The sequence below is a fragment of the Ptychodera flava genome, chromosome 4, assembly GCF_041260155.1.
Source record: "Ptychodera flava strain L36383 chromosome 4, AS_Pfla_20210202, whole genome shotgun sequence".
In the NCBI taxonomy this organism is placed as follows: domain Eukaryota; kingdom Metazoa; phylum Hemichordata; class Enteropneusta; family Ptychoderidae; genus Ptychodera; species Ptychodera flava.
Genome location: NC_091931.1, coordinates 39356277 through 39382396, shown reverse-complemented (window position 1 = coordinate 39382396; position 26120 = coordinate 39356277). Strand labels below are relative to the sequence as shown.

The 26120-nt window shown below is 37.8% G+C and overlaps 3 protein-coding genes across 3 annotated transcripts in view; 2 read left to right on the top strand and 1 right to left on the bottom strand.

Annotated features, from left to right (window-relative positions):
* LOC139131724 (la-related protein 1B-like) overlaps positions 1–11399 on the top strand; it is a 48330-nt gene extending 36931 nt beyond the window's left edge. The window contains exons 15-20 of the mRNA XM_070697923.1: positions 4091–4278; positions 4760–4866; positions 5463–5611; positions 5980–6234; positions 6752–6876; positions 7290–11399. Of these exons, the coding sequence (XP_070554024.1) occupies positions 4091–4278; positions 4760–4866; positions 5463–5611; positions 5980–6234; positions 6752–6876; positions 7290–7577 (1112 nt within the window). The 3' untranslated portion in view covers positions 7578–11399. The remainder of the gene's footprint in view (positions 1–4090; positions 4279–4759; positions 4867–5462; positions 5612–5979; positions 6235–6751; positions 6877–7289) is intronic.
* LOC139132283 (arginine--tRNA ligase, cytoplasmic-like) overlaps positions 1–26120 on the top strand; it is a 133890-nt gene that overhangs the window by 93864 nt on the left and 13906 nt on the right. Inside the window, 2 exon segments of the mRNA XM_070698672.1 lie at positions 23731–23762; positions 25299–25451. Coding sequence (XP_070554773.1) covers positions 23731–23762; positions 25299–25451 — 185 coding nt within the window.
* LOC139131722 (A-kinase anchor protein 17A-like) lies at positions 18147–23507 on the bottom strand. The gene is made up of 4 exons (XM_070697921.1): positions 22345–23507; positions 21129–21277; positions 19535–19775; positions 18147–18826 (listed from the first exon to the last, which is right to left on the bottom strand). The coding sequence occupies exons 1-4, from the start codon at positions 23113–23115 to the stop codon at positions 18527–18529; spliced, it is 1461 nt and encodes a 486-aa protein (XP_070554022.1). The 5' UTR covers positions 23116–23507; the 3' UTR covers positions 18147–18526.

The following is a 26120-nucleotide window of genomic DNA, read 5'->3' as shown; positions in this document are numbered from 1 at the left end:
GCTGCCTGAACTCTATCGTCGCTGCTCTGAAGTCAAATGCGTAAAGTTTTTGGCCTTCTGAGGCTTCCATGGTTACAACTATCAGATCATTTACGGCATCTTCACTCAGATAATTACGTTTCGATGATCGTGTTTTGGGTACTGAACCCCCTTCACACGGGACAGATGACACTGGAATCACGGCTGACTTTGCAATATTTGGTAAGAGTTCACGATAATCGTTGTAAAGAAGCGTACAGACCGGCCATTAAACTATTATTTCTAAGTCTGCTTAGCATTAGCTTAAATATTCGACGCAGAGATCTTCGGGGTTTACAAGCCCGAATTCAAAGAACGTATGCAATTCTGGGGTGAAGAAAACGTAGTTCTAAGAAATTACAAAATTACAAAAAAATTCAACTGATGTGGGGTTATTACAAGGAGATATGGGTCGTGTACACTGTTATTCGGCGAAAGTAACACTAACTTTTTCAATTCTGGCGCCAGATTTTTCACCTGTAATGAATATATTTAGTCTGAAAGACCGTTTCTCAAACTTCCAGTCAGACCGGCTCCAAGTCTGTGGGCATATCAAAACATATAGTAAATTGAAGGATTAAATATCAGTAGACCGTCGCGCTGAGTTGTAGGGCTGTTGGGATAGATCGCGGGATGATCGCCTGGCTTGGCCAGCTATGCAGTTACCATGACTTTTTGGAACTTAGCTTCCGAGAAAAGCCAAGCGACTGGGAGCCAGTTTAACTTCCGGTAAAAGCCTGGAAGTGAAGATACAGCTTGCAGCTTGACAAGCGTGAATAAGGGCTGATAATTTATGCAAAACTCGTAAAGAAAGTTGACGCTTTGAAGGCTCGTTGTGCGAAAACAAAAGCGAAAAATCCAAGACTTTGCTTTTTTTTGCCTCAGTATGTACCCAGCTCTCGATTGCCGTTAACGGAACACCAAGGTCTATTGCATACAGGTAAAAGTCGCCACTTATTCACATTAAATTTCTAGAGTAAAATTGCCAAAATATCTATTTCCAATTGTAACAAAGATGGTCTCGATACCGTAAACTGCGAAACCTGTCCGATCGGGCATTTCAAAGCGCAAACACGGTAAGCTTAACTGCCTATGCCACAGCGCACATCGTTGTGTATAGACTACAATTCTTTCTATACTAGGTTGCGGGGACTTATCTGACCGTACTGTCATAGAGGCGTCTTTGTCCGACCGGGAAACATAAGGAGATACGACAGTTCTAAATATTACCATGGCGGTATATTTCTATAGTATTAGAGCACAGTCTCTCCACAGATTGTTGAATGACAGTGACAAAAGTTAGGACAAACGATGTAAAATAGGAAAGTCATGTGCACTACACTGATGACCAGTTGTTTTTTACAGACTCCCTGTTAGTTTCACGATCGATCAAGCAGATTACGCAGCGCATGGGTGCCTGAGGTTTCACCCGTCCGAAGAGAAATAAATGCGTCTGTAGAATTATTGTTCGCAATTTACTGTCATTGAAGACTTTACACCACTAGTCCTAGATTATCTCCATACACTTTGACGCCGTCACAAGGGAGTACATGGTCATTTTTCACCTCCTCGCATGATACAAACATGAAGCTATGGAACGGGTGTCATGATCGGTTGACGATAATTTATGAGTGAAAACGAGGAAAGCTTTATTTCAACAAAAATTCTACATTTTTAGTCGTGGATCGTACTTGTTGAAATTTTAAAACTGTATTTGAGCATATACCAACCACTAAAGTTGAAATGACTGGTACAGATCAGTGATCAGTTCCGAGTTCACCGGCATTCACTTCTTGCATTGAAAAATAGAAAACATGTCTTCTGCGATGTGTTGTGGTATCAACTTACCACCGGACCCTGACTTACCTGATGGTCACAATCATCGAATAAATTTCTCTTCGACATCACGTCTTTCTCAGATCAGTGATGTCATCTTTATTTAAGAAATTTATTAATTATCTATCGGATTCAAACTCGCAACATACCGCACCCGGCCCACCCAGCCAGAGAAATATTTTACAGTGATAGGCTATTCATTGTATTGTATACCAAACAGAAAGACATGATTTATATTTCCCTTTACAATTTTGGCGATTTGGTGCTCAATTACTGTGAATAGCATGCTAAGTTGACTCCCAATCACCTTTCCTGTCTTGCTGTGTAGGCCTACAGTTGACCACTCCGTGAAGTTCAAATTTGCATTTATATTTGGTTTGTAGTAGGCCTACAGAGTCGCAATTTCTTCAGCTGTGGTTTTGAAGCTGTCAATCATTCAGTTGCCGCACAAGTTTCAACATTTAGAACAATAGAATGCGATCGCAACGAGGTGTTACCGCAGCATTTGAGTTGTCAGTGTGTTGCCGCACTGCTGTTGCCGCATGTTTTGAGGCATCAGTGAGTTCCCGCAAACGCGTTGCCGCAGTGTTTGCGGCAATAAAACAATGGGAAGTGGGCATGAAACAATACTTGCGGGAGAGAACAATTCTACCGCACAGTTACCGCATGTTTGCCGCATACCGCAAAATGCGGTTACAAGTTATGTGATTCTGGTACTGTAGTAGAGAAGCAAGCTGTGGTGTCAATGGGCACATGGGCCCGGTTTTTGAATTCAGTGAACAGACACTGACTCATTTTTCAGAGCAAATAAACCCTAAAATTAACTGTCGTGACAACCAACCTTTCTGTTTGTTATTTTCCCCATTCTAAAATGACTGAAAAAAAGCGACTGGAGCAAATCTGACATCGAGAAAAACTCACTCCGCATTCAAGTCAAAACAAGGGATCTGACCCTCTAAGTTGTTCGTTTTAGCTCTACTGAGTCTGCGCACAAACTACAAGACCAGCTAGGTCACTACAAAAACACAGCTCACTGGTTTGCAAAGGGCAATGTTGATCCAAACTTACAGTAGTGAGGGATGATATACGCACAGTAAAACATGACAAACAAGCACATTATTTTTTTTCAGAAGCTACAAAACATTCTTTTATATAGATTTTTTTCTTGGCTTGTGTAGTGCAGACAGTTCAGTAAAAATGAAAAAATCCCCTGAAGGCTAGCTGTTGTTAACTTTGATGTTTGAATGTACATTACTAGTAAGCCCCATGAAAGCAAACTTACAGAATATGTGCAAACAAACATACAGAATATTTAAGCATGAGGAATATGCTACAATTTTTAGGGATATTAAAGCTTATGAATATTAATGAGCCGTCCGCCACCCTTGGAAGCCCTATACATTCACAACAGTGACACCCAAATTTGTTGACTTTGAAAAAATCTTATAGAGGATGGTGTTTATAGCCAGCAGCTTGGATTGTGTAAGCAAGTGATTTATGGCTTGTAGTATGAAGTATATCACAAGTGACATCACTGCAACATTAAAACTTACAAGATATGTCCTTAAATGTTTCAGTTAAATCCCCCCAAAATTTTAAAATCCCCCTGAAAAATTCCAAGAGGGGGGTAACCAATCCCCCTGGTATAGTATCCTAGATGAAACACTGTATCCATTGATGACAGTAAATATTGTGTTGTGTCAGTTCTTACAAGTCAGACTTACCTGTGGATAAACAGTTCACTTTCCTGTCAAAGAATTGTACGGTAATTTAGCCATATCAATTTCCGTGGCAGTCTAATAAACCACACACTTCAGTTCTACTGATGAATATTTTATTTTAATAAATTGGTATTCAATTTGAGTGCATTTCATGAGGAATTGTTCACTGGTAGTTTGTTTGGAAGCGTACAAAATGCACATTGAGAAATAAAAAAAAATGAAAAAAAAAAAAATTTCCCTACCTACCTACCCTATTTTTGAAAACCATGTAATCGGAACAGCACAATTTTTTTTTTTTTTGGCCTTAATTAGATGCTTGCTATAGCACAGCAGATGTGTGCCGTCAATCGAATTCTTCACCCCGACTTTGGGGGCCAAAATGGCATAAGCCTGCAAGACATTTTCTGAAAGCTGAAAGATTTTTAAATCAATGGCAACAAAGTGGTCTATGCTGAATTTGCACATGAAGTCCTCTAAAATTGATGTTGTAAATATTATTATCGTTTTCCACCCAGTCCCTGTACCTGTAGGGAAGACAGTGGATACATCTGTCGGTGTTGCCAGGTCGTTGCCAACCAAAGTACCCGACGTCAGACAGAGGACACCGTTAGCTGGTTCCAGAACCCCTAAGGCCAAGAAGGATGCACAAGCAGTGCCAAGGTTTTATCCCGTTGTCAAAGAGGGAAAGCCATTGGATGCCAAGGTAAATTCAGTCCTGGAATGGACTGCGATATTCTTCAGATTTTCTTGTTTGTTACAGTGAGATGTCAAATTGGAGCAGTTGTAGAATTGTATTCTAACATTTAAACTATGGTAAAGAGCCGTAGGTGGAACAGAAGATTTTTTAAATTTAAAATTCTATGGGAAAAATGTAAAATTTGTACACTTTTGTTTTCTGTAGACACACTTTCCCATGACCTCTCACCTCAAAGCCCAATTAAAGATGTACCTTAAGTTACATCAAGATCAATATATGTGCCATGACGAACAAATACCAAATCTTGTGACAAAAAATTTGCCTGTTATATTTCTAACCAACCAACCCCTCCTGAGATCCAGCAGTTCACACTTTAACTACCATACCGGTAGCTTTCCCCGACCCATTGTTATCAATGGACCAGTTTGCAGAGATTTTAGGGGTGAACAGATGAAAGACCAATGTCCCAACTTTTTTTTCCACTCAGAGCCCACGAAAACAGAAAACAAAACACAGCAAGAACCCACCTGTGGAACACCACGTTGGTTGGGTGTTGGGAGCTAAAGAACACAGACCTAGGACAGCCTCAACCAGGTAAGAAGTTCGTCTAGCTGTGAAGCATTTATTGCAAATGGTAGCTGCATGGTTCCTGTTTTTTGAATAACTTTTGTATGAGTGAATCTACTTCACATGGTTTTAGAGAACTCTGTTATGACATGGGAGTTATGTAGAAGTAACTTTGTCAGGACTCTGAAATGAAATTGAAAATTTGTCGTAAGTCTGATGAGAGAGGTGTTGTTTAATTCATGTCGTGAAGGAAGGGATATATTTAAATTTGGCGTTTCAGTGAAAAAATCTTGAGTCCTTTCAGTCACTCAGTGTAAGAGACTGACAGGCAGGAATTACCTTAGAACCAATGTCACAGATTTATTTTGCTAAAAAAAGAGATAAAAAAATTTAGCCTGCTTCAAGCTATCATAACCCTGTCATGAGTCTATCATTTTGTTGCCATACTTACAGTATCAACTATGTTTGATTGTAAATGTAACCAGGTTTGTTAGCCTGCCACAGTAAAATCCATCTGTGTCATTGCTCTCCAACATTTCTTTATGTTAGCTAAATGTCATGCCCAATTGACGGAACGACTACTGCATGTAAGTGAAAGACTCTGAATTCCCTTTCAATTCCAGTTCTCCCTCAGAGGGCGCGCCTATATCCAGTAGCTATGGCAGTACTCCCCAGTCGTTCCCTAAGTTCGAGCACCCCTCCCATGAACTGCTCAAGGACAACAACTTCACACAGCATGTATATCACAAATATCACCAAAAATGCCTCAAAGGTACGTACTCTGTTCTCATTACACAGTCTGTATATATTGATCCAGAAATTACTGGCCACACAGTGAGTTCTTTATAAGTAGTAACAGTATTTTAGAAATGTACAGACCAAATTATATACTGTGTCATTATGAATCATATTACACTGAAAAAGGAAATAATCTTGATGGTACATCTTTGTGCATTATTTAAACTTTGAACCAATTTATTAAGCTGATTTGACGATGATGTTTTTTTCAGCTTTTATTGCCGTGCTCTTTTCATATTCACTGTAGAGATACATATGTTTATATGCAGTAATTGTGTTGTCTTGCCCATACCTTGTCATAATCTCACTCGATGCTTACTATAAAACCGACTTTTCCCACAGATCGCAAGAAACTTGGAATTGGGCAGTCACAGGAGATGAACACGCTATTCCGGTTCTGGTCGTTCTTCCTCCGAACAAACTTCAACAGGAAAATGTACCAGGAATTCCGACAGCTGGCAGTCGAAGATTCCAAGGCGGGATACCGCTATGGGCTGGAATGCCTGTTTCGCTTCTACAGCTATGGTCTGGAAATGAAGTTCAGGAAAGATATCTTTATTGATTTCCAGGAGGAGACAATGAGAGATTACGACAGTGGTGAGTTTTGTGACGTAAACAGGAATGAATCATTTTTATATGATGTTTTTTTTGTCACTACAAAATATCCAACTATGACTACATGACAGTGATGACACAACCGATGGACATGCAAACCAATAGTTATAAATGAGCTTATCTATTTAAACTTTCGACTATCATTTAAGTCAGTAAAATGTTTGTTTGTTTCTGTTTGTTTCTGTATTTGTTTGTCTTTTCATACGTTTATATTTGTCCCCACATTTATTTCTCAACTTGGCTTCTATGCAATTATTCAGTTCTGCATGTTGCTTATTGTTTTTTAATAAGAAAAAATAATTTTACAAACCTTTGGACTTCAGAGAGAGTGCACAAAATTGTGTTATTACTCTTTGCACTTGATCATTGTGATTGATAGTGGTAGTTAAGCAGCAGATTGTTTTTACCTATCAAAGGCATTGGGACATGTGAATGCACAGCAACTGTGTGTCCCAAGTATTTGTGCAATGAAGGTATTCCGTTTCTTTGTTGTCCACAGGTCAACTGTATGGCTTGGAAAAATTCTGGGCTTATTTGAAGTATTCCAGAACCAGAGTAGATGTGCTACCAAGGCTAAAAGAAGTCCTTGGGAAATATAAAAGACTAGAGGATTTCAGAGTTATGGTAGGTCAACAATATGAATGATATTTTCATCATCAGTATTCTGTTAATGAATATCCTGTAAATCATGTATAGTTTGAACGGCTTTATCCTGAAGTGTACTGCCAATTTTGTAATATTTTCCTTGCCAACATAACTGCTAGTCTAGATTAAAATTCATGTCGACAGTAACATTGGATATTACTTGTATGATGTATTGACGTGATATAAAAAAACTCACAGTGAAAGAGTCTTGCTACTGTGTATATATGTGAAAAGTTAGTGCAAGTATAAAGTTTTTAGGCTCTGTTTATTGCAAGTTTTAGATTTGATCACTGAAAAATAAAGGTGAAAATCACCCCATCCAGAGTTTCCTTGCATTGTTATCAATATATCATGTTCTAATGGATGTCAATATCCCACTTTGCACTGCCCAGCCTCCAAAGGAGGAAGAGGAGAAACAGTCTGGTGCCAAAGCCGGAGAGAAAGCTGAAAAGTCCAGGGAAAGGCATAAGTCTGGAGGGACAAAGGCGGAGAAGAAAGGTGCAGCGAGTGGTGTTGCGACTGACAGCAAACCCAAACCTGATAGCTCAGGTGCTGAAGCATCAGCAAAAGTGGACCATGTGACTGACGCAATCCCAAAGGGGGAAGCGCCGGCAGAAGGGAAAGCCAGCTCAGAAGAGGAAAGTAAAAGCAGTCCAACAAACAACTCGGAAGCATCATGATATACAATGAGAAAACAACGGAACCTTGATTTAGAATAAGCAGCTGCGTTTTATTTGCATTCATCACCACACCAGGAACTATGAAAACCGTACGCTATCATTATTCAAGACCATGAAAATCATTGAACATCAGCAAAGAAAACCCCTTGGAGATTAATATTCCTTTTCCCCTCCCCCACCTACTTACCTTGATATTCATCATCTGTTCGGCAAGACTGAGGAAAAAACACCCAGTAGAAATTTTTGACATTTTCTATTCTGTTGTCTCTCAGAGTGATAGCCTCAACTCTTGTGTAACTCCATGATTTGAAAAGGTGACGATGGAATGCCTTCAAATGACTGTATATACAAAAAAATGCCACTCTCTAAGTTTTCAGACTTCAAAATTATCTTTATTCCTTCATTTTAGAAGGAAAAGGCCCATGTATCCTGTAAAAAATTATGGATTTAACCTTTATGTAGCATTTGTTGAGACTGTGGAAAGTTGTTCTGGCCGAGAATCCCTAAAAAATGTCTCAGGCTTAGATTCTCCTTCCTGAGAGTTTCTATGTTTCGGTCATCTCCCCATTAATTTGCATGGTCATTTGTCACACCTGGTGCTTGAGCAATAAACAGTTTCAGTGCTTTGCAGCAGAGAGTTGAAAATGGTCCGAGAGGTTTCCCAAGTTCATTGCAGACTCTCCCAACAACGCTGCATCCAAAGTTTGCAATAACTAGCCAGGTATCTGCTTTAACATTAACCCTGTGGACAAAGCAGGGTCCTGCAGTTTTCTGTTTCAACAATGAGTGAATAACGTATTGTTCATTTCAGTGTCTGATAATCCAAATTATTTCGAGAAGACTGCTTCAGTTTATCAAAGATGTCTGAATTCAGTTCACACTCAGACTTGTAGTATTGGTGTTGACAAAAGAAAACTGCCCAATAGATTCACAGTATTTTGAATTTAAACATTACAGCAATTGTGGGGAAATCATTTACAATACAAGAAATAAATAGATAAAGTTTACTTTTAATACAAATATTCAAAGCCAGGTTTGCCACTTTGAAGAGTAACGCCAGTTGACTCTGGTTTGGTACTATGGTGTAAAAGTGTGTAATATGTCCTGGCACTCATTTTTTTTTTTCAAAAAGTGAAAAAAAAAAAATCTGGCAAGTTTTACCATTCTGAAATGTTACGGCTTGGGCCAGCTATGAACTTAAGCACATTTGCATTTAAGTATGCATATTAATTCATTAAGAAAACTTGCGAATGTTTTAGAACCGTGCTGCAGTTTGTTTCAGAGAAGAGCAGCTACCAAGGATGTGTGTGCGCTTTACAAATTGTTTTTTGTTCCCTTCGGGCGACTGTAACCCAGAGAACAGCAAAATTGTCAATTCCTTGTCCAATGGTGATCAGACAACTCAAAAATTGTCATACACAGGAAAACATGTTCTGTGTAGCGGAAGGTCACAGAGAGAGTGACCAAGCCATTACTTGAAATCTGCCAGTTCTTCAAAACTGAAAGTATCAAAACATTCCTCACACAGATCTGAAAATCTTGAAATATTCTTCTGTGCATAATCTAAAAAACAGTCTTTTATGATGTTAGGGGTGTTGCTTTCCACTTTATTATTTTTTTCCACCATTATATTCAAGAGAAGGAAAAACTTAAACTTTTGAATCAGTAATTCCATTTCTTCCAAAACTAAATGATAGCCTATAGAGGTTTTATGTGGTGTTTGTGTCATTTTCACTCATTTATCTGTGCTCTCGTAATTTTTTGCATTTAATGCTCATGTGTTTCCATTTATTTCAGTTAATGCAAATAGGTAGTATTATTATTATTCATCATTTTCTCTAGTCAATAATTTATCATTTTTTTTAAGTTTCCCAAAGCACATGTTCAATTTCTCAAGTTCAAGTGACAAAGGAATGAATGGCCTGATGTGCTTGACACGGTCGGTCATCTGTCAGATATTCCTTCATTTTGTTCCTTTGATGAAAATATAAAAGTGGTGCAACAGCACACCTGTTTTGATAACATAGATCTGGCCTCCTGGAAAATTATGAGAATTGACATGAAAGGAAGATTACAGGTCATGTGAACCCTTTTAAATGATGTGGTCTGGGCCATGTCCATGCTTGTATCAGATGATGGTAGATGGAGTGGATGCCAAATATGTTTGCCAACCTCCTATGACTTTTAGACATCTTCTGTATGTACCAAATGGATTATATAACAGTATCAATTAAAAGGAAAAACTTTGCATGAACTGCAGCAAACAGAAAGAGGCAGAGATGATAGAAAAGTCAAAGTTTGCTTTTGACAGATGAAATCCCTGCTTTGGGTAGTGTCGCTGCAAATGGCATCCTGGGACTGCTTCTTCAACAAGACTGTAATATACTTAAAATGTTGAGGCAGTTATTAAAGGAACAGGCGCTGAGCGAGTCCCCTTTACACTGTTGTTGTAATTTATGTACTATGAAGACCGCATCCAAATTAAGCTTGTATCTCTTTTATTTCCTTTGAAGTCCGTGTGTAGACTAGGTGCACTGAGGGATTCTAATAAAACTACTGGTTTATTTGTTAAGAATGCCTTTACTGTACAAAATTGCCTACATCAACTGAGCTCAACTTTGGAAAAAAATAAATACAGGCAAAAAAAAATCCAAAATGTTAAAGTTTTTACTGTATTTCCATTTCAGAGAAGAGATGGAAGTGGAAGAAAAATAATAAAGACATAAAAAAGTGAACTGGAAATGTTCAGAAAAATATTAGAACTTTGTTGCTAACATACGACTTAACCAATCTGCAATATATCAGTATTTTTGGAAATAAACTCTGTGTGGTCCTTTTGTTTTGATGTTATGATCAAGTTCATTTCTTTTTTCATAATTATTATAAATCATATCATCTTTGACAAATTTGGACATCACTTATTTTTGAATCTTTGAACAGATAGCTCAAAAGTAGATATACCTTTATTAGACTTAATACAATATTTCTTTTTCCTGTTCATTTACTTATCACTTCCTTGAAGGATATTGACCAAAAAAATTTAAAAAAGCTACAAAAGTTTACATATTTTATGAGAGAAAATTGAGATGAATTTGTTTTATGAACTCAAGTTGTCTGAAATGTAGTTTACATATTAAAGATATTTGTGTAATTATCTGAATTACTTTACTTGCAAAGAATGTCTCGGATTACTTTGGGGGTAATGGTTGCCATAGAGATAGTCACTATATCAAGTTTTTTCTTTTCAGAGTATTGCACGCTTTAAGTGTTTGGGTTTTTTCCGTCGGCTTACACTATACTTGACAAAAATGGCCAATTACGAAATTTTTTGAATAAAACATGAAAAAAAAAATTTTTTTGGTCTTTTTGAATTGTGGGAGTGAATTTTGATTTCCATACCTGTAGGTTTGTCCTTCCCTGGTAGTTTATGGAGACCAGGTGAGCAACACCTGCCATAGATGTTGATTGGTCAAACACCGGAACAGCAGTGGCCAATCAGTATAGTCGAGAAGGAAAGGAAAGAAAGGAAAGCTCAGCGACCCTGCTGAATTACAAAATGTACATTTGTAAACTTAGGGTAAAAACTTTGTACAGATTTTAGTTGGAAAAGTCGGCATGTATAGGCTGTTGATAAGAAGTTCACACCTACAGCGTACTTGATCATGTTGTGATGATTTTATTGTGAAACGTCTTTACTTTTATCCTTCCTATATGTGTTGTTGTTAACTTACCATATTTTAATGTCTAGTTTACTCGTAGATGTAAGAGTGAATACCTCACAGTTGTAAGAGTGGATTAAAAAAATATATCAAAAAGACCAAATCCTTTGTGTCTGTGTGTAATCTTGTTGGTTTGGCTGAATAATGCCTTTTACTGACGTCACAGATCAATGGGCAAGTGACAGGCCTAGTAGAAAAAGGGTTAAACTACTGTAAGATCTTCCACGTAGAAAAACTACCTCCACTCCAGCCCCGGGAAAAGAGCTCTTCCATGTGTATTTGACTGAAATTAACTCGTGTATGGTGTTCTTCAGAGACCTTTACAAAACCCAAGTTTCTAACCATGCAACATTTTGTCTCTGTCCTATACTAATTTTACCTCTGCTGTCTGGGCAAGCCAGACCCCACGGCCTATGCATAGTGAAGCCTTGCTCAGCTGGGGATACTGAGAATCCAGGCAGGAGAATGCCATACTTCAAAGCCAATGAGGGGCTGCAAGAGTATATATTATAGCCCAAATTGAAACAAGGGTTTATGTGCCCGAGGATAGGTGACGTCAGGAGGGCAAATGTTTTCCTGCCTGGAGGCCTGCCTGTTTGGGCTATAATGTTTTTATTACATGCCTCTTACATAGTTTTCTCTCAAAATGTTTGAGCTTATTTGCAAATGACAAACATGCTTTATTTCAATTTCAGACAAAAGATCTGTTAAAAAATAGAACGATTTTCATCCTTGAATGGCACATTGATATTATTTAAGTCACTATTATGTGGTTTCTCGACTTTTGCATGCATAATTTGCTAAAAACTTGATTTCCTATGAAAACATGTAATTTTAACATTTTTAAATCCTTAAGTTACCAAATTGAAAATAGTTCTGGTTCACCATCAGTCACATGATGACTATGCGGCACACAACGTCATCATCGAATTACCATTGAATCCTAAGGAGCGCGCAACATTCCGTATACGAGGCATGTAATAAGTGTTCCTTGACAATTTGTAATGGTTCTATTCCAGAACAAAAAGCAAGCACTTTGTTCCACAGACCCACATGTACAATGCATAGGGAAATACAGCACAACCAGTGGGTATATGTCAAAGTTTCTAGAAACTGAATATCTTCGTCGCTTCACTCTTATCCTCTGTTCCTGTTCTTTATTTACTGTATTTGACTGACAGGCTGTCCTGTACCTGACTTAGGTTGAAGAATTCTAGAGCAATACAAGCCATGAGTTGCAGATTATCAAAGCCTAACCATGTAGCTTGACAATAGATTATAATCTCACAAAAAAATTGCATGCTTGCAGACAATAACAGGCATGAGAATTTGTGAGAAAAGTTTGTTTTCCACATCTCTTGCCTTGTTTTGTCAAGCAGGTTGCAGCATGGCGTTGAAATTAAAGTACATAGGCATCCATATAAACTGATGCACTTTTGTTAATTTTTATCAATGTATGTGTGATATGCATGCTGGGTAACATTGAGCTTGTGTCCAGTCAGCCTTCAAAACAAAGAAACCGATATCATTTACAGTTCCCTTAAATTTAAATCAGCTATGTCTCTATTGTCATACAGGTTCAGTGTAAAATGATATCTCCAGTAGTCATGCTAGGGTAATTAAGGTAATATGCACCTCGAAAATGAAAGACTTAAACTTTTGCTCAAACTTTTCTCAGTGAAACTTTCAACCATTCTCTTACCGAAACAAGAATAAAAATCAGGGGTCACCGTGCAAACTTTGGCACTAGAGAGACAAATAACTTGCGATTTTCTCGATATTTGAAATTCAAAATGGCCGCCATCCCTATGTTAACTCTATGGGAAAAAATAAAATTTTCGATTTTTGAAAAACTAAGACGGTGAAAACTTTTCTTTCGCCAAGAGCTTCAAAATGAGCCCCCACAAGTGGTAGGTCAGAAGAAAATTGATAAAATTTGAAGGCCCGAATATTTGTCCCCGAGGTGTGTTCTACCTTAAAAGATAGTACCTATATCTATCTGTGCATGCAAGTGTAGAACAAAGAGGGTCCTTCCATTCAAAGTCACTAGAAATTCAAGGACTTCTTTAGAAGTTTTCAGGGAGTTTTTAGGTTCAAAATACCACTTTACAGATACCATTTTCCAAATGTATTATTTTTATTGATGATTTTTGCGATATCACAGCTGATGATCTTGTCATTTTTGAGAGCGGCGGGTCGATTATCAATTTTCCAGGTCTGATCACTTTCATTTTGAAGAACTTTTCCAGGACTTCCCTGGAGGCTTTAAAATCCACAGACTTTCCAGGAATGTACCAACCCTTAATACTCATGAACATTTTGAGTTGAACATAGTAAAAATTTCCTGCAAATACAGTACACACCCTTCTTTCTCAGACCCCCTGATGACATCATAAGCATCCTTGGAATTGTCAATATACAATTAATTATTACATGTAATACCTGGAGCAAACTACATGAATGAGAGAGCTCCAGCTGTATCAGGTCTTTTTTGTGTAGTTTGGTTTTTGGTGAAGCAAACACTTTTGTGGTCTTTTATTTTGTCACAAACAGTAATGTAAGTTTATATTGGTAATTCTAATGGCAATACTACAGTATTTATTGTTGCAATATGATACTCAAAGTCAAGTTGAAATTCAGAATTTTTGAATTATTGCCTTTTAACGCAACTACAATCTAGAATTTACAATTTTACAGTTTTTTCTTCTTGGTCTTTCAAATTATAGGCTGAAGTTGAAACACAGAATGTATAGCTCTAGCATAGACAGTAGAGGGAGTTTCTCTACTGTCTATGGTTCTAGTTTCTTTGTCAGTCTAAATTTGTCATTCACTGATCTCAACAGCTGTTTGCACACTTGATCCCTTGTACCAGAAATCCCTCTTAATCGCCAAATAGCCAAACTTGATCTACATTGGGCATGTAATATACATGGCTTTGTACAAATATTTGAGGGGAAAAATATAGATCAGGGATGCTGGCACATGATCAAAGGTTCATAAACATTCTTCATTGATAACGAATTAAGGTAGGGGACTTGATCCCAGGGATCGAGTTTGTTCTACTGTGTAAGAGGATTATGAAGGTGTCATAGCCTTTTGTTTTCCATTGAAATTGTAATCTAGTAAGTGAATTTCCTGGCAAGACAATCTGACGCCTGAACCATGTCTTTAAGATCACCAGATTGTCATGGCCTAACCATACTCACAGTATGGTAATAGTCTATGCATAGATAAATCCTACTGACACAACCTATGAATTGGATGCCCAGTGATCCACTCTTTTGGGAAATTTAGGAATTTTTTGAAGTTTCTTGATATCAGCCCTGTACCAGAGAGTGTCATGTCTAACATGTTTTCCATTGGAGAGGATCATTGAGTCGTCGGTGGTATATCAGTTTAGATTCACAAGCACATCTGCAGGTCCATTAATATGCAAAAGCAATGATGGCTATTGTCATTATTTCACAAAAATGTACACATGCACTGGAACATGAGCATTGATACTAAAAATGAGGTTTATTGCCAAATGAATACTCTTACAAATCATAACCGGAAACGCTACAACATAAAAAATGACAACACCCTGAGGTCGACGTCATAAAAAGAAAATCTTGCTGTTTTCAATAAAAAGTACTTTTAAGTAAATAAACAAGAACAATGTGAAACATTAATGCCCTGACAGGCGGCAAAATATAAAACTTCATGAATAATGTACTTTCATGAACAACGTGTTGGTCTACAGCAACTCTTTTTCCAGGAAACCAATATTTGTGGATCATTGGTGATGTCATGCACATGACTCAGTGATTTGTACTGTGCTAGTTCTAAATTCGGGTCACTTTCCAACCTTCTGCAAAAAAGTAAGACAACAACATGTCCGTGAACAAACTACTGTACAGAAAACTCTGAAGGAATTTTACATGCTTTTCTGTAGCTTGTACGATAAAATCACATATTTCTATGAATATGGTGACTGTATTTATCACGCCATCACAGGGTGATTGTGGAAGTGGGTATCCTCTATATAATCTATTAAACATAAAACAACCTGAGTTGATGGTGCACTGATAGTCTTTATGTTGTTGGTTGATTTCCGACACCCATATAGTGCACATAGAAACACAAGTAGGCAGAAAGTCAAATACAATACTCTGCACACGTAGAAGAAAGACATTTTGAATGTAGATGTTGTAACTTTGACGATAATAAGGGGTGATGCTTCACGTCACAATACTGAATCAGTCAGAGCTTTCAATAATTCACTGAAATCCCCAACAGTTTGGCATGGTACTTTTGTTTTCACTGTCGATGAAATCTATAACATGCTTTCCTACTGGTTTAGATAAACCCCATGTTGAAAACTACCATGTGGCAACTGACCAAACGAAATGCTTGATTCTGGAGCTTCATCTGGCAATAATATTGTTCATGACTATCATAAAGCTCTATTGCTTCTACATGTATATGGTGTGCCCTGTGGTGTGTTTCAATTGGAATATTTTGAGTGCGCAGCAGAATCCAGCCGGGCAATTGACACTAGCCTAAAACTAAGAATGCACTGCTGCCCTTACAGAATGTACCATTGTAGTGCATGGTAAAGTCAATGAAAGTTTTCATTCTGGAAATGCTGAAATGTCAAACATTATGGTTTATGGTAATAACACTAACATGAAAAATGGAAATTTCGGGTGAAAGGTTTTCCGTTAGATGTAGCCCTGATACTTGGGACTATCCTTGGATATACAGTGCATCCCACCAACCTAAACAGATAATGATTCACATAGAGCCCTTGTTAAAGGCCGTATCCTAAACAACAATGGTCACTGTCACCTCTTACTATGGGTTTAAATTCTAAGCCACAACTCTGTGTGAGAGTTTTAGGTGAGAAAACATCAAAATTTCAGCTGTAATTGTTACTAAAAACAGCGACATTAGCTCAAATGTAATCAACTGTCCAGCTATTGGTCCAGACAGAGTTGCCCCATGCTGGTTTACTGTGACTAATCATTGAGTCAGGCTTTTAAATGTGTAGTGATACCCAAGCTACTTGTTCATATTGTACATAGAATGTGTCTGTCTCACACACAGAGCTGTGGAACTGAACTGACACCCACTGTATCTCCATTTCAATCAGCCAAAACTGAATATGGTATGATCAATCTGGCATTACTGCTCTGGTTTGGAATATAAACTTGCGTGTAACTATGACTGCACCACACCAGTTAGAACAGTGCCCAATGAGTCATGTCAGGACTTTTACCGCGACAGTGCTGCATGTAATGGTACACAAGAGAAAGACACTAACCCTTATGCTGACACATTCATCTGTCATCATCAGGTCAAGTTGGTTAAAACCAGTGAGGTATAACATGTCTCATAAGATGCATTTGAACAAGGACTCAAACATTTAAAGGCCCCTGACAAACAAAGACACCGTAAACATAGTTGTTACTGATTTTACAGTTATGCTCAACGGAAAGTAGACGATGAGATTAAATGATACCTTACTCAATTACTAATTTACATCAGACACTTTATTTCTAAAACTACACTAGTACCTCCACAATATTGCTTGCGAGCGGCAAGTTCTCAAAGACAAGAATAACAAATACCAGACCTAAATGATTCCTTAACATAACAGTCGCTTGCCTGCTTCTCTGCCGACATGAGTGCCTTATCTCTTTCCACTGGTTTATTGCCGTAATCTTATACCACGATACTAATTACACAGCGACAAAAAGACAACTGTAGTTCTTGCTGAAATGAACGTCATCGCCGGGGTAGACCGGCCGACATTGTTGAGACACTGCTCAGTAAGTGTCAAGTAGATTGGATTTTTCAATCTTTAAAATCATGACTTCTGCTTTTGCCAATTTTCATTTTCTTTGACACTAATTCTTTGTATGAAAATGCCTCGACCTAACCCCCCTAATTCTTTGTAAAACAGGTCCACACTTACGATTGATAACAATGGGTATTTTGCCAAACCATGGTGGTGAAAATGTTACAATCAACTGCCACTCTGTAATTTGTGCTAGAGTGAAGATAAGTGTGGACAAAAACATTTGGATAAAACTGACTTAATTTGGCAATGTTATCACGCATGGGGGTCTCTAGCTATGTACCATATCGCCAACTTTACAATTACCTAAGCTTATACTGATGATTAATGTGAAATACTGTCTATGTGTCCACTGTTCTGTGTATCTCTTCTAGCAGTCAAACAGTGGTGCAACTATTCTCATGCATACTCTTCCAAGTACATTTGATTGGGATGTTTAACGTTTTGTGTTTATTGTATCCAATCAAATGAGACTTTGTCTATCTGTTATTCAATGGCTCAAAATTGATGAGGGTCAATTACAGATTTGTATAATCCTCTACAAGATTTACTCGCCAAACCAGAGAGACCATAATTATTGTCTGTCTCAAGATATCTTTGCAAGAGCTTTTCAGACAAAACGTTTGATTCATGAATGATGAAGATGTTTCATTATTTGCCTTTTATATATCTCTTTGAGAGGCATATATGTTACTTCATGCTTCAGCCAACTTACAGTTGTCTTTTTGTCGCTGTGTAATTAGTATCGTGGTATAAGATTACGGCAATAAACCAGTGGAAAGAGATAAGGCACTCATGTCAGCAGAGAAGCAGGCAAGCGACTGTTATGTTAAGGAATCATTTAGGTCTGGTATTTGTTATTCTTGTCTTTGAGAACTTGCCGCTCGCAAGCAATATTGTGAGGTACTAGTGTAGTTTTAGAAATAAAGTGTCTGATGTAAATTAGTAATTGAGTAAGGTATCATTTAATCTCATCGTCTACTTTCCGTTGAGCATAACTGTAAATGCTTTGAAATTCATGCCAAGAAGGTGAAAATATGTGTAGGTTTTGGCTCAATTCCTTTTCTTTATTAACTTGGCAGTTGGAAAAGTCACGGCCTGGCAGGAAAAGGGTAAAAATTCATTTACTGTGTGGGCAACATATTCACCAAAATTTCACATCGCACCTTGTCAAAAAATCTTGCCATCTTTGGTAGACATGTTCCATTGACTGGCTTTTGCCCTGAACAAGAGTATTTGAACAAAGGAAATCGTTCTGTCAAAGGTTGACCTCAACGCATCCTGCTCCATGGGTGACAAGTTAGCTTGGCATCCATATGCAATGTTGAATCAGCCAACAATATCAAGAGTTCAGTAGAATTGCCATACAACTTCAGACTCCAACTCATTCATCTGGTCGTACTTGAAGGCATGACAACGGCCGACTTTAGGGACTTTCCTTTCAACTGTTTTCTAAGAATTTCTCTCTGCTCAAGATCATCCTTCTCTTGTTTCATTTTGAAGTTCTTCAGGATTTTCTTGCGCAGGTCCACTTCCTGTCTTTTAAGACGTTCAGCTTTCTTCTTCTCTTTCATTTGTCTCCTTCTCTCCTCCTCAGCTTTCTTTCGCTGTTCTTCAAGGAGCACTCTCTTCTTTTCCTCTTCCAACTCCTGAAGTTTTCTCTCCACTTCCTGCTGTCGTTTTTTCACCTGGTTTATAGAGACAAGAGTTCAATGTGTGATTTGTTTTGTTTTACACTAAAATCATACGTTGCAATCACCGGTTCAAGGTATAAATGACAGCAATAGACAATTTAGCAGTCACTGTAAAATATTGAGAGACGACAGGATTCAATGCCGTTCAATGGACCCATTTGCTCTGTTAAAAACGACTGGGCAGGTCAAAACTTACAGGTCACTGGGTTAAAATGGCATATCTTCAATATGGTATACCTGTAATTGTTTCAGTGTGGACACAATATGATAATTCCCACTTTAAGTTCTTGGTTTTCTGTACAACATAAAATCCACTGAAACTATTTAATTTCTGTTGAACATCTTCTGCTGGGTATATCCCTCTTTAACCGAATCAGTGACTTTGTGCAGTTTTTAACACTTGAAAAAACATTTTTATCCTGTGCATGCATTTAGATAATTTCTGTCCAACCAAAGCTTTCTCCCTAAACTTGTGAGAGACATTCCACCTGAGTTCACAGCTTGCGGAATTCTGTAACTCCCGTCACCAAAACCACACACAATTATCAGTTCCTGAAGAACATGGTTAAATGATCTGTTATCTGGTTCACAACCAAATATCAAGAGAACCTAACTTTAAAAATATTAGGTCAGACATTCTCACTCTGGCATAAAAAATAATGAATATTCTATCTGCAGTTTCAGGGAAATTGTATGCCCCACCTTTGCCCTTTCCATGAGTTCAGTCAGAAGTCTCATGGATTCAAGTTTTCTCTGTGCCAGGAGAATCTTTCTCTCTTCCAGCGCTATTTTCCTCTGCAATTCCCGTTCAGCAGCTAATCTCCTCTTTTCTAAACGCTTGTGTCTCCTTGCCTCTTCTCTCCGCCTTCGATTCTCTTCCCTCCTTTGAAGTTTTTCTAGTCTCTTCTTCTCTCTTTCCCTCTCCTCCTCTTCCTGTTTCCTCCTGGGGATATAATCAGTGAAAAGAAAACTCACCACAGTGAACAAGGGAAACCAATGACAATAGAACTCACTGTTTGCCAATAAAAGGGTTGGACTTTAAAGGTAGAATGTGCCTCGGGTACTGTCCTGGACAGATAGATATTTAGATTTTCAAACTTTTACAATACATTTTTGGTCTACTGATAGTGGGTGACTAATTTTGAAGCTCGCGGAGTAGCCAAGTTTCACTGTCATATTCTTGCAAAACTGGAAATTTTTCCTAAGTAGTTCGCACAGGGATGACAGTGACTTTGAATATTAAACAGTTATTTTTTGATTTCAGGTAATTTATTAATCTACTACCACATTTGGAAGGTTACCCCTGATTTCTATTTTTGAATTTGATAGGAAATGTTTGAAAGTTTCCTTGAGGAAAGATTTAGCAAAAGTTTATAGTCTTTTACTATCCAGGCATGTACTTCCTTAGAGCGGACGACAAATGTTTGAGATAGCACAGTCCCTATCAATATCCAACCAATGTCCCTGCCTCCCAAGGACAACAGTGAGGAACTTAGACTGGTGGTTTACGATGTGTCCTGCTACTAGCCGCATGTGTTATCTTACCTCGATCTCCCTCCACTTGCCTTGCTCTGTCGATTAAAATATTCTTATAACAGTAAACCATAGCACACACATGCATTTTTGCTTGATATAAATAGATTATATTAACAGTTCTAAGTGTTATTCATTTGCTTTAATCCCGCATAACGATTATAGATGTATTATTTGAAACATTCCATGCATAATTCTTCCAAGTTGAATAGCCTTGCCTAGCTGGGAAGTGGAGAGAAATCAACACCCCATGCAAGCAGCAGGACACATATGATGTAAGTGATAAATTTCAACAGAAAACAGGTTCATTGGGTGAAAATTATGCGAAGAGAATGCATCAAATGATAAAAGTCACAGAGAGCTGACATGTATGCAATACGCATGACCAGCAATGCAAAAATTGAGAGACTGGGAAACAGCTTTTGCAGAGACAGGGTTCTCCATAAGGGGGATCTAGGGTGTTGGCCATCCCTCTGCTTTTTGGGGAATTCAATCCATATGTTAATAATAATACAAAAGAATGCATTTCATTACAAAAGAATATGCAAATTATATATTGTTATGTGAATTGTCTACTCTCTGTGTTTCTAAGCTGTGGAGAACACTGCAAAGGGACAACTTTGCACAACATGATTAGCAAGTTGGTTCTGAAGTCTGACATGGACAAGGATTACATGTAAATTTATGTGATACATATGCACTTTTTTACCCATGATACTTTTCAATACATCATGTATAAAATTCTTCTCTAAACATCACTGACCTTTCTTCTTCTTTCTTTCTTTCTTCCTCTTCTCTTTCTTTCCTAATTCTCTCTTCTCTCTCTTTCTCAAGTGCCATCAACTTCTGTCTCTCCACTGCCCTCTTCTTGATGTTCTTCTCACAGAGATGCTTTGTCTTGTCAAAGTCGACCTGAAGATACAGAGAATAAGAGAGACATATTCTCATCTGGTTCCATAACATACGGTATGGTTGTTACTAATCTTGTGCTACCTTTTTTAGTTACTGACTAACACATGCATACCAACAGAGGGTCAAGAAACTTTCATAATCATTGAAAATGACAAAAACTTATTTGTTCCTCCCTGAATCAATATCATTTCCTTAAACAGACAAAAAATTATTCTATGCAAATCTATGCATGATATATAGAATATGAAAAAATGCTATTTTGTCAATATTGGTGAAATTTTCAAGTAATCACCCAGATAATATTACTAATAATGTATCCAATTATCCAGCATTGTGGCCCCAGATGTTTTCTACATCTACAAATTCCCTGGCATTGCTAAAACTTAAAATACTAGCGATAATGTACCCCCTCCCGGCCCATAATGGACTCATAATGTACATGATATACATTATGTCATGCAAACTTTGCTTTTGTCCATTATTGGCCAGGAGGGGGTACACCATTGCGTAAAAATTGCTAGGCAATGTAAATACATATATGCAAGTAGTATGATTTCAGTTACAGCTGAGACTTCCTAGTTCATGTGGGCAATAGCTGTAACTTTCCTTTCTTTCACTGTCTTAGCTCTAAAACTCAAACAAATACATTATCTCACAACTCATTCTTTCATTCACATGTGTATTAAAATACAAAGAATTATTAGCTTTGTCATTAATGCAATTTGCATGATATGCAGTATTTTGTTGGCAAATGAATTTTATTTTTGCCTAAAATTCAGTTTACAACAACAACATTTGACATCACAAACATACTATAGGTTTTAGGATAAACTTGGACCCCTATGGTATGAAACAGGAATTGATGGGTTAACATTATCATTTAAGTGAGTGAATTAAAATAAATCTATCAAAAAGAAATTGAAAGTGAATTTTCTCTTTTCTTCATAGAGTTTTATCTACAGATATTATGGTCATGAAGTAAAGCTAAATTTACCTGATTTAGGTTTTCTAAGGCATGTTATTGAAAGTGTCCATGAAAGGTAAAGTTACCACTCTAACTGACCCACCTTAATATTGGCAGTATACGCTTTGCCATCGTCAGCCTTATACAACAACTTCATACTTCGGAATGCATTCATCGCCTTCACAAAACCAATATATTCGTCAAATTGCACATAGGCATCAAAATTCAAGTGACCACCAAAGGAAAAAGTCTGAAAGTTATTCGCGCCACTGACAAAGTTCTCTCTTCTGTACGGATCCAACATGGGAATGTCAACGTTGCGAATTCCACCGTATTGCTCAAACACTTTCTTTACAATGAACTCACTTGGCTTCTCCGGGTCTTTCTTGGAGGCGAACCACCTGCAGGGTAAGTTTTCAAGGTGGATGGTGTCCGGTCTCTCTCCTGGTTTAGAGTCGTTCATGTTTTTTGCATCACGGAAAAAACTGTCCCAGATGTGACGTGACGGAAAGGAGGTCTTTGCCTCGGCAGCACGCACACGAAGAATTTCTGTAAATCCGCTCAATTTAATATTTTTACCGTCAAGCCGAGCAATTAAAGTTTTTAACAAGCTTCTAGCTTCAAGTTCGCCTTCAAACCGAATAAATTCCAAAGAGCTCTTCGAAACTTTCAAAACACTGAACGTATCTGGTTTAATCATTTGCTTGATTTTCTCCATAACCTCCCAGTTGCTAATAGATTTCCCAGGAACTTTGAGTTGGGGCAGCGTAACGGAGATGTTCAGCTTGGCTACTGGTTTCAGGTACAGGAACTGCTCTGCCAGCAACTCTTCTGCTTCAGAAGTGTCCGAGCACAGCTGAGTTGTTACAGACATGGCGCACTTCAGGTGATATAAACTCAGCTATATAGGAGCGACGTTACGTACTGGTTGCCAGAAAGTTGACGGATATCGCTTGTAAATGTAAAACAAAACGGAGGCACAGGTAAAATGGTGTAGCCATACATGTATGTAAATACGCGGTCGCATGCAGCGTTGACCGAACGTCAACAAAACTGACTCGCTGGTTACCTCACACGAAGGTAATAGAATCCGAGTGCCTCAGGCTAGCGACAACATAAATTACGAAGCAAACCTTCTAGTATAGATTGTGACGATGATGCCGATTAAACAGACATCATAATTGTGAAAAAAATGTTGGCACACAACAAATTTTTCATTGCTCCATCTTCTTTCCTCCGAGAATAGTAGAGCGCCATGTTGTTTGATGAACTCTGGGAACTTTTCGTGTCTAAATCAATAAATTGTCGACTTTCACTATTTTCGTTTGTAGCAATAATTCTTGTTACAGTACCCCTCACATTTTAAATGACAATGCCGATATAACATATCTTTTAAAATTACAATGGGTGATCCCTATAATTAATGATAAATTTAATGTTGACCCCTCCTCTTGGGCAAAAGGTCAAAGTGCAAGGGGCAAAATGGAACTTGCGGAGTACACGAGGCGCTGCCAACAACAGGTAAATTGTCGCCTTTCACTTTCATTAGTCCCATCTAGAACGTACATCATCGGAAAATTTATAAGTTACACTTTAATGAGGAAAATTTTATTATGAAATACGCATCCGTCTTTCCTGCAAGCTTCTGTAGACCGCGGCAGGTATGCGTTCGTACGGCGGTGCACGGTGCGGCGTTCATTCAATAGGCGCACAATCAAGCAGGAATTCAATACTGTACGGATAATCATAGTTTTCTACCACTAAAGAGACTCCTTTTCACCACGATCGTTTTCAGTTAATTGCAAATATCACACATACTTATATTTGATCTTATAACTTGTTCACAACCAAAGTACGGTCAAACGGGGGTCAAACTGACAGCTGAAATTCATAGAATAATGATGCAACTGCTTGCAAGATTATATTAGCACGCCCTCGACGAGATAGGTGTATGCTTATTTCGTTTTCCAAGTCGATCCCAGAATGTTGGGAAACGATTGTTAATTTTTTAAGGACTGAAGAGAAACGGCATATTTTTGCTCGTTGATTCGAATAAAAAGATTTATAGCTTGTTAGAATATCATCGGAACATTTGGTTCACACTTGGCAAGTCGATGGCAATTGCAATTCTTATACATTGGTTTCCAATTGTTTGCTTTGATCGTTTTCATCATAGATCCCAGAGAAAAACTCGAAGGTCTATCATTTCATAAACGGGCTTTAAATATTTACTTTTTGTCACAGATCATTAATGGTAAACACTGACTTTCACTAGAATGTGTGCTGTCATCATTAAAATTGGTCATTTACCAAACGAAAAAATGGAGTAGGCCCCTGTATCAATCAAAGTCCCACCAATTTCTCCAGTATGGTACCTTGTGTGTGTACTCATTTGCAGTGTTGGAAAAACCTCTCAACAATGTGGAATGGGTCTACTCCAGAATAAAAAGAATACGCAGTGTTCTGCAGACTCAGTACACCCAAGAGATCACTTGATGCCAGTACAAACAAACCAAGGAGTACAATTGCTTATAGAAATACACGTTATTCTGTACACTTCGTGCACATGGTTTTGTTTGTACCATGGCCCATTCAAATTCTAGGTTTAATCTATCTCAACAACCTATTTCCATAATTTATCATGTTGTGGGTACAGTTATTGTGAAGGAAGAAGTTCCAATCATTATTTCACCATTGGATTTTTGTAATTTTAAACTTTCATTTATCGGAGAGGTGAGGTTTAAGATAAATTTTCCAAACAAATAGAGTTTTGTTTGCTGTTCATGTTTGATTAACCACAGTCTCTAAAGACAGTTGTACCCATCTCCATATTTCATACACTTCTTAAGATAAAGTCAGATCATAAAGTCAGATCTCAGCTGTGTCCTCTGATTGTAGAATATCATCTCAACGACTGCAACCATCTTTTGCCACCCTAGCCATGTTCCTAGTCATTGATAAGTATCAAAAATCATCCTCCCACTTCTTGACAAGATAACATCATTTTTCAAATTTCTCACTTCATTCTCTTTTTTTTTACTTCTTTTATTACCACAGGAATTTGAAATCAAAACTCTGACAGAGGAGATTGAATGCTTGTCCAAGGGTGAACTTCCACCAGATATCAGCCTTGATGCTGTATCCCCAAAACTTGCCAAGTTGCGAACAGAAAATGAAAAGCTGAAGTATCGCCTCAACATCCTGCAAAGGGTCAGTGTGCATTACACACACAAAAAAAGATTTTTTTTTAAACAAGGATTTTTATAAATACGAGACAGATTCTCATTGAATGTGGTTAGATTGAAGAAATTGTCTTTGTTGTGTTGGAAATTAAGACATTCATGCAAATGATCATAGTGTTTTTGCAAAGGTTGAGGAACATTGGTAAATGATTTAGGAACCCCAGTGACTTTTCTTCTGTCATCTAGTCTGAACCCCAGTAAAATGACTTGGGAACCATTGTAACATTCACCTGCATACCTCCCTTAAGTTAGAATGTACCTTGGGACAGATATTCAAACTCTCAAATTTGTACAATATTCTTCTTATGTACCACTTGTTGGGGCTCATTTTAAAACTGTTGTTGTAGGAAAAATTGTCATCATCTTGTTTTTTTCGAAAATCAAAAATGTTATTTTTCTCCATAGAGTTAGCATGGGGATGGCGGCCATGTTGAATTTCAAATATCAGTAAATCTTGTGTAATTTGTATCTCTAGTACCAAAACTTGCACAGTGACCCCAGTCTTTGTTTGTGATTTTGAAAGACTATGATTGAAAGATGCCTTGAGGAAAGTTTGAGCAAAAGTTTAGGACTTTCACTTTTGAGACGTCAACTATTTTAACAAAACACAAGATCAAAGTGCAACAATTACCAACAT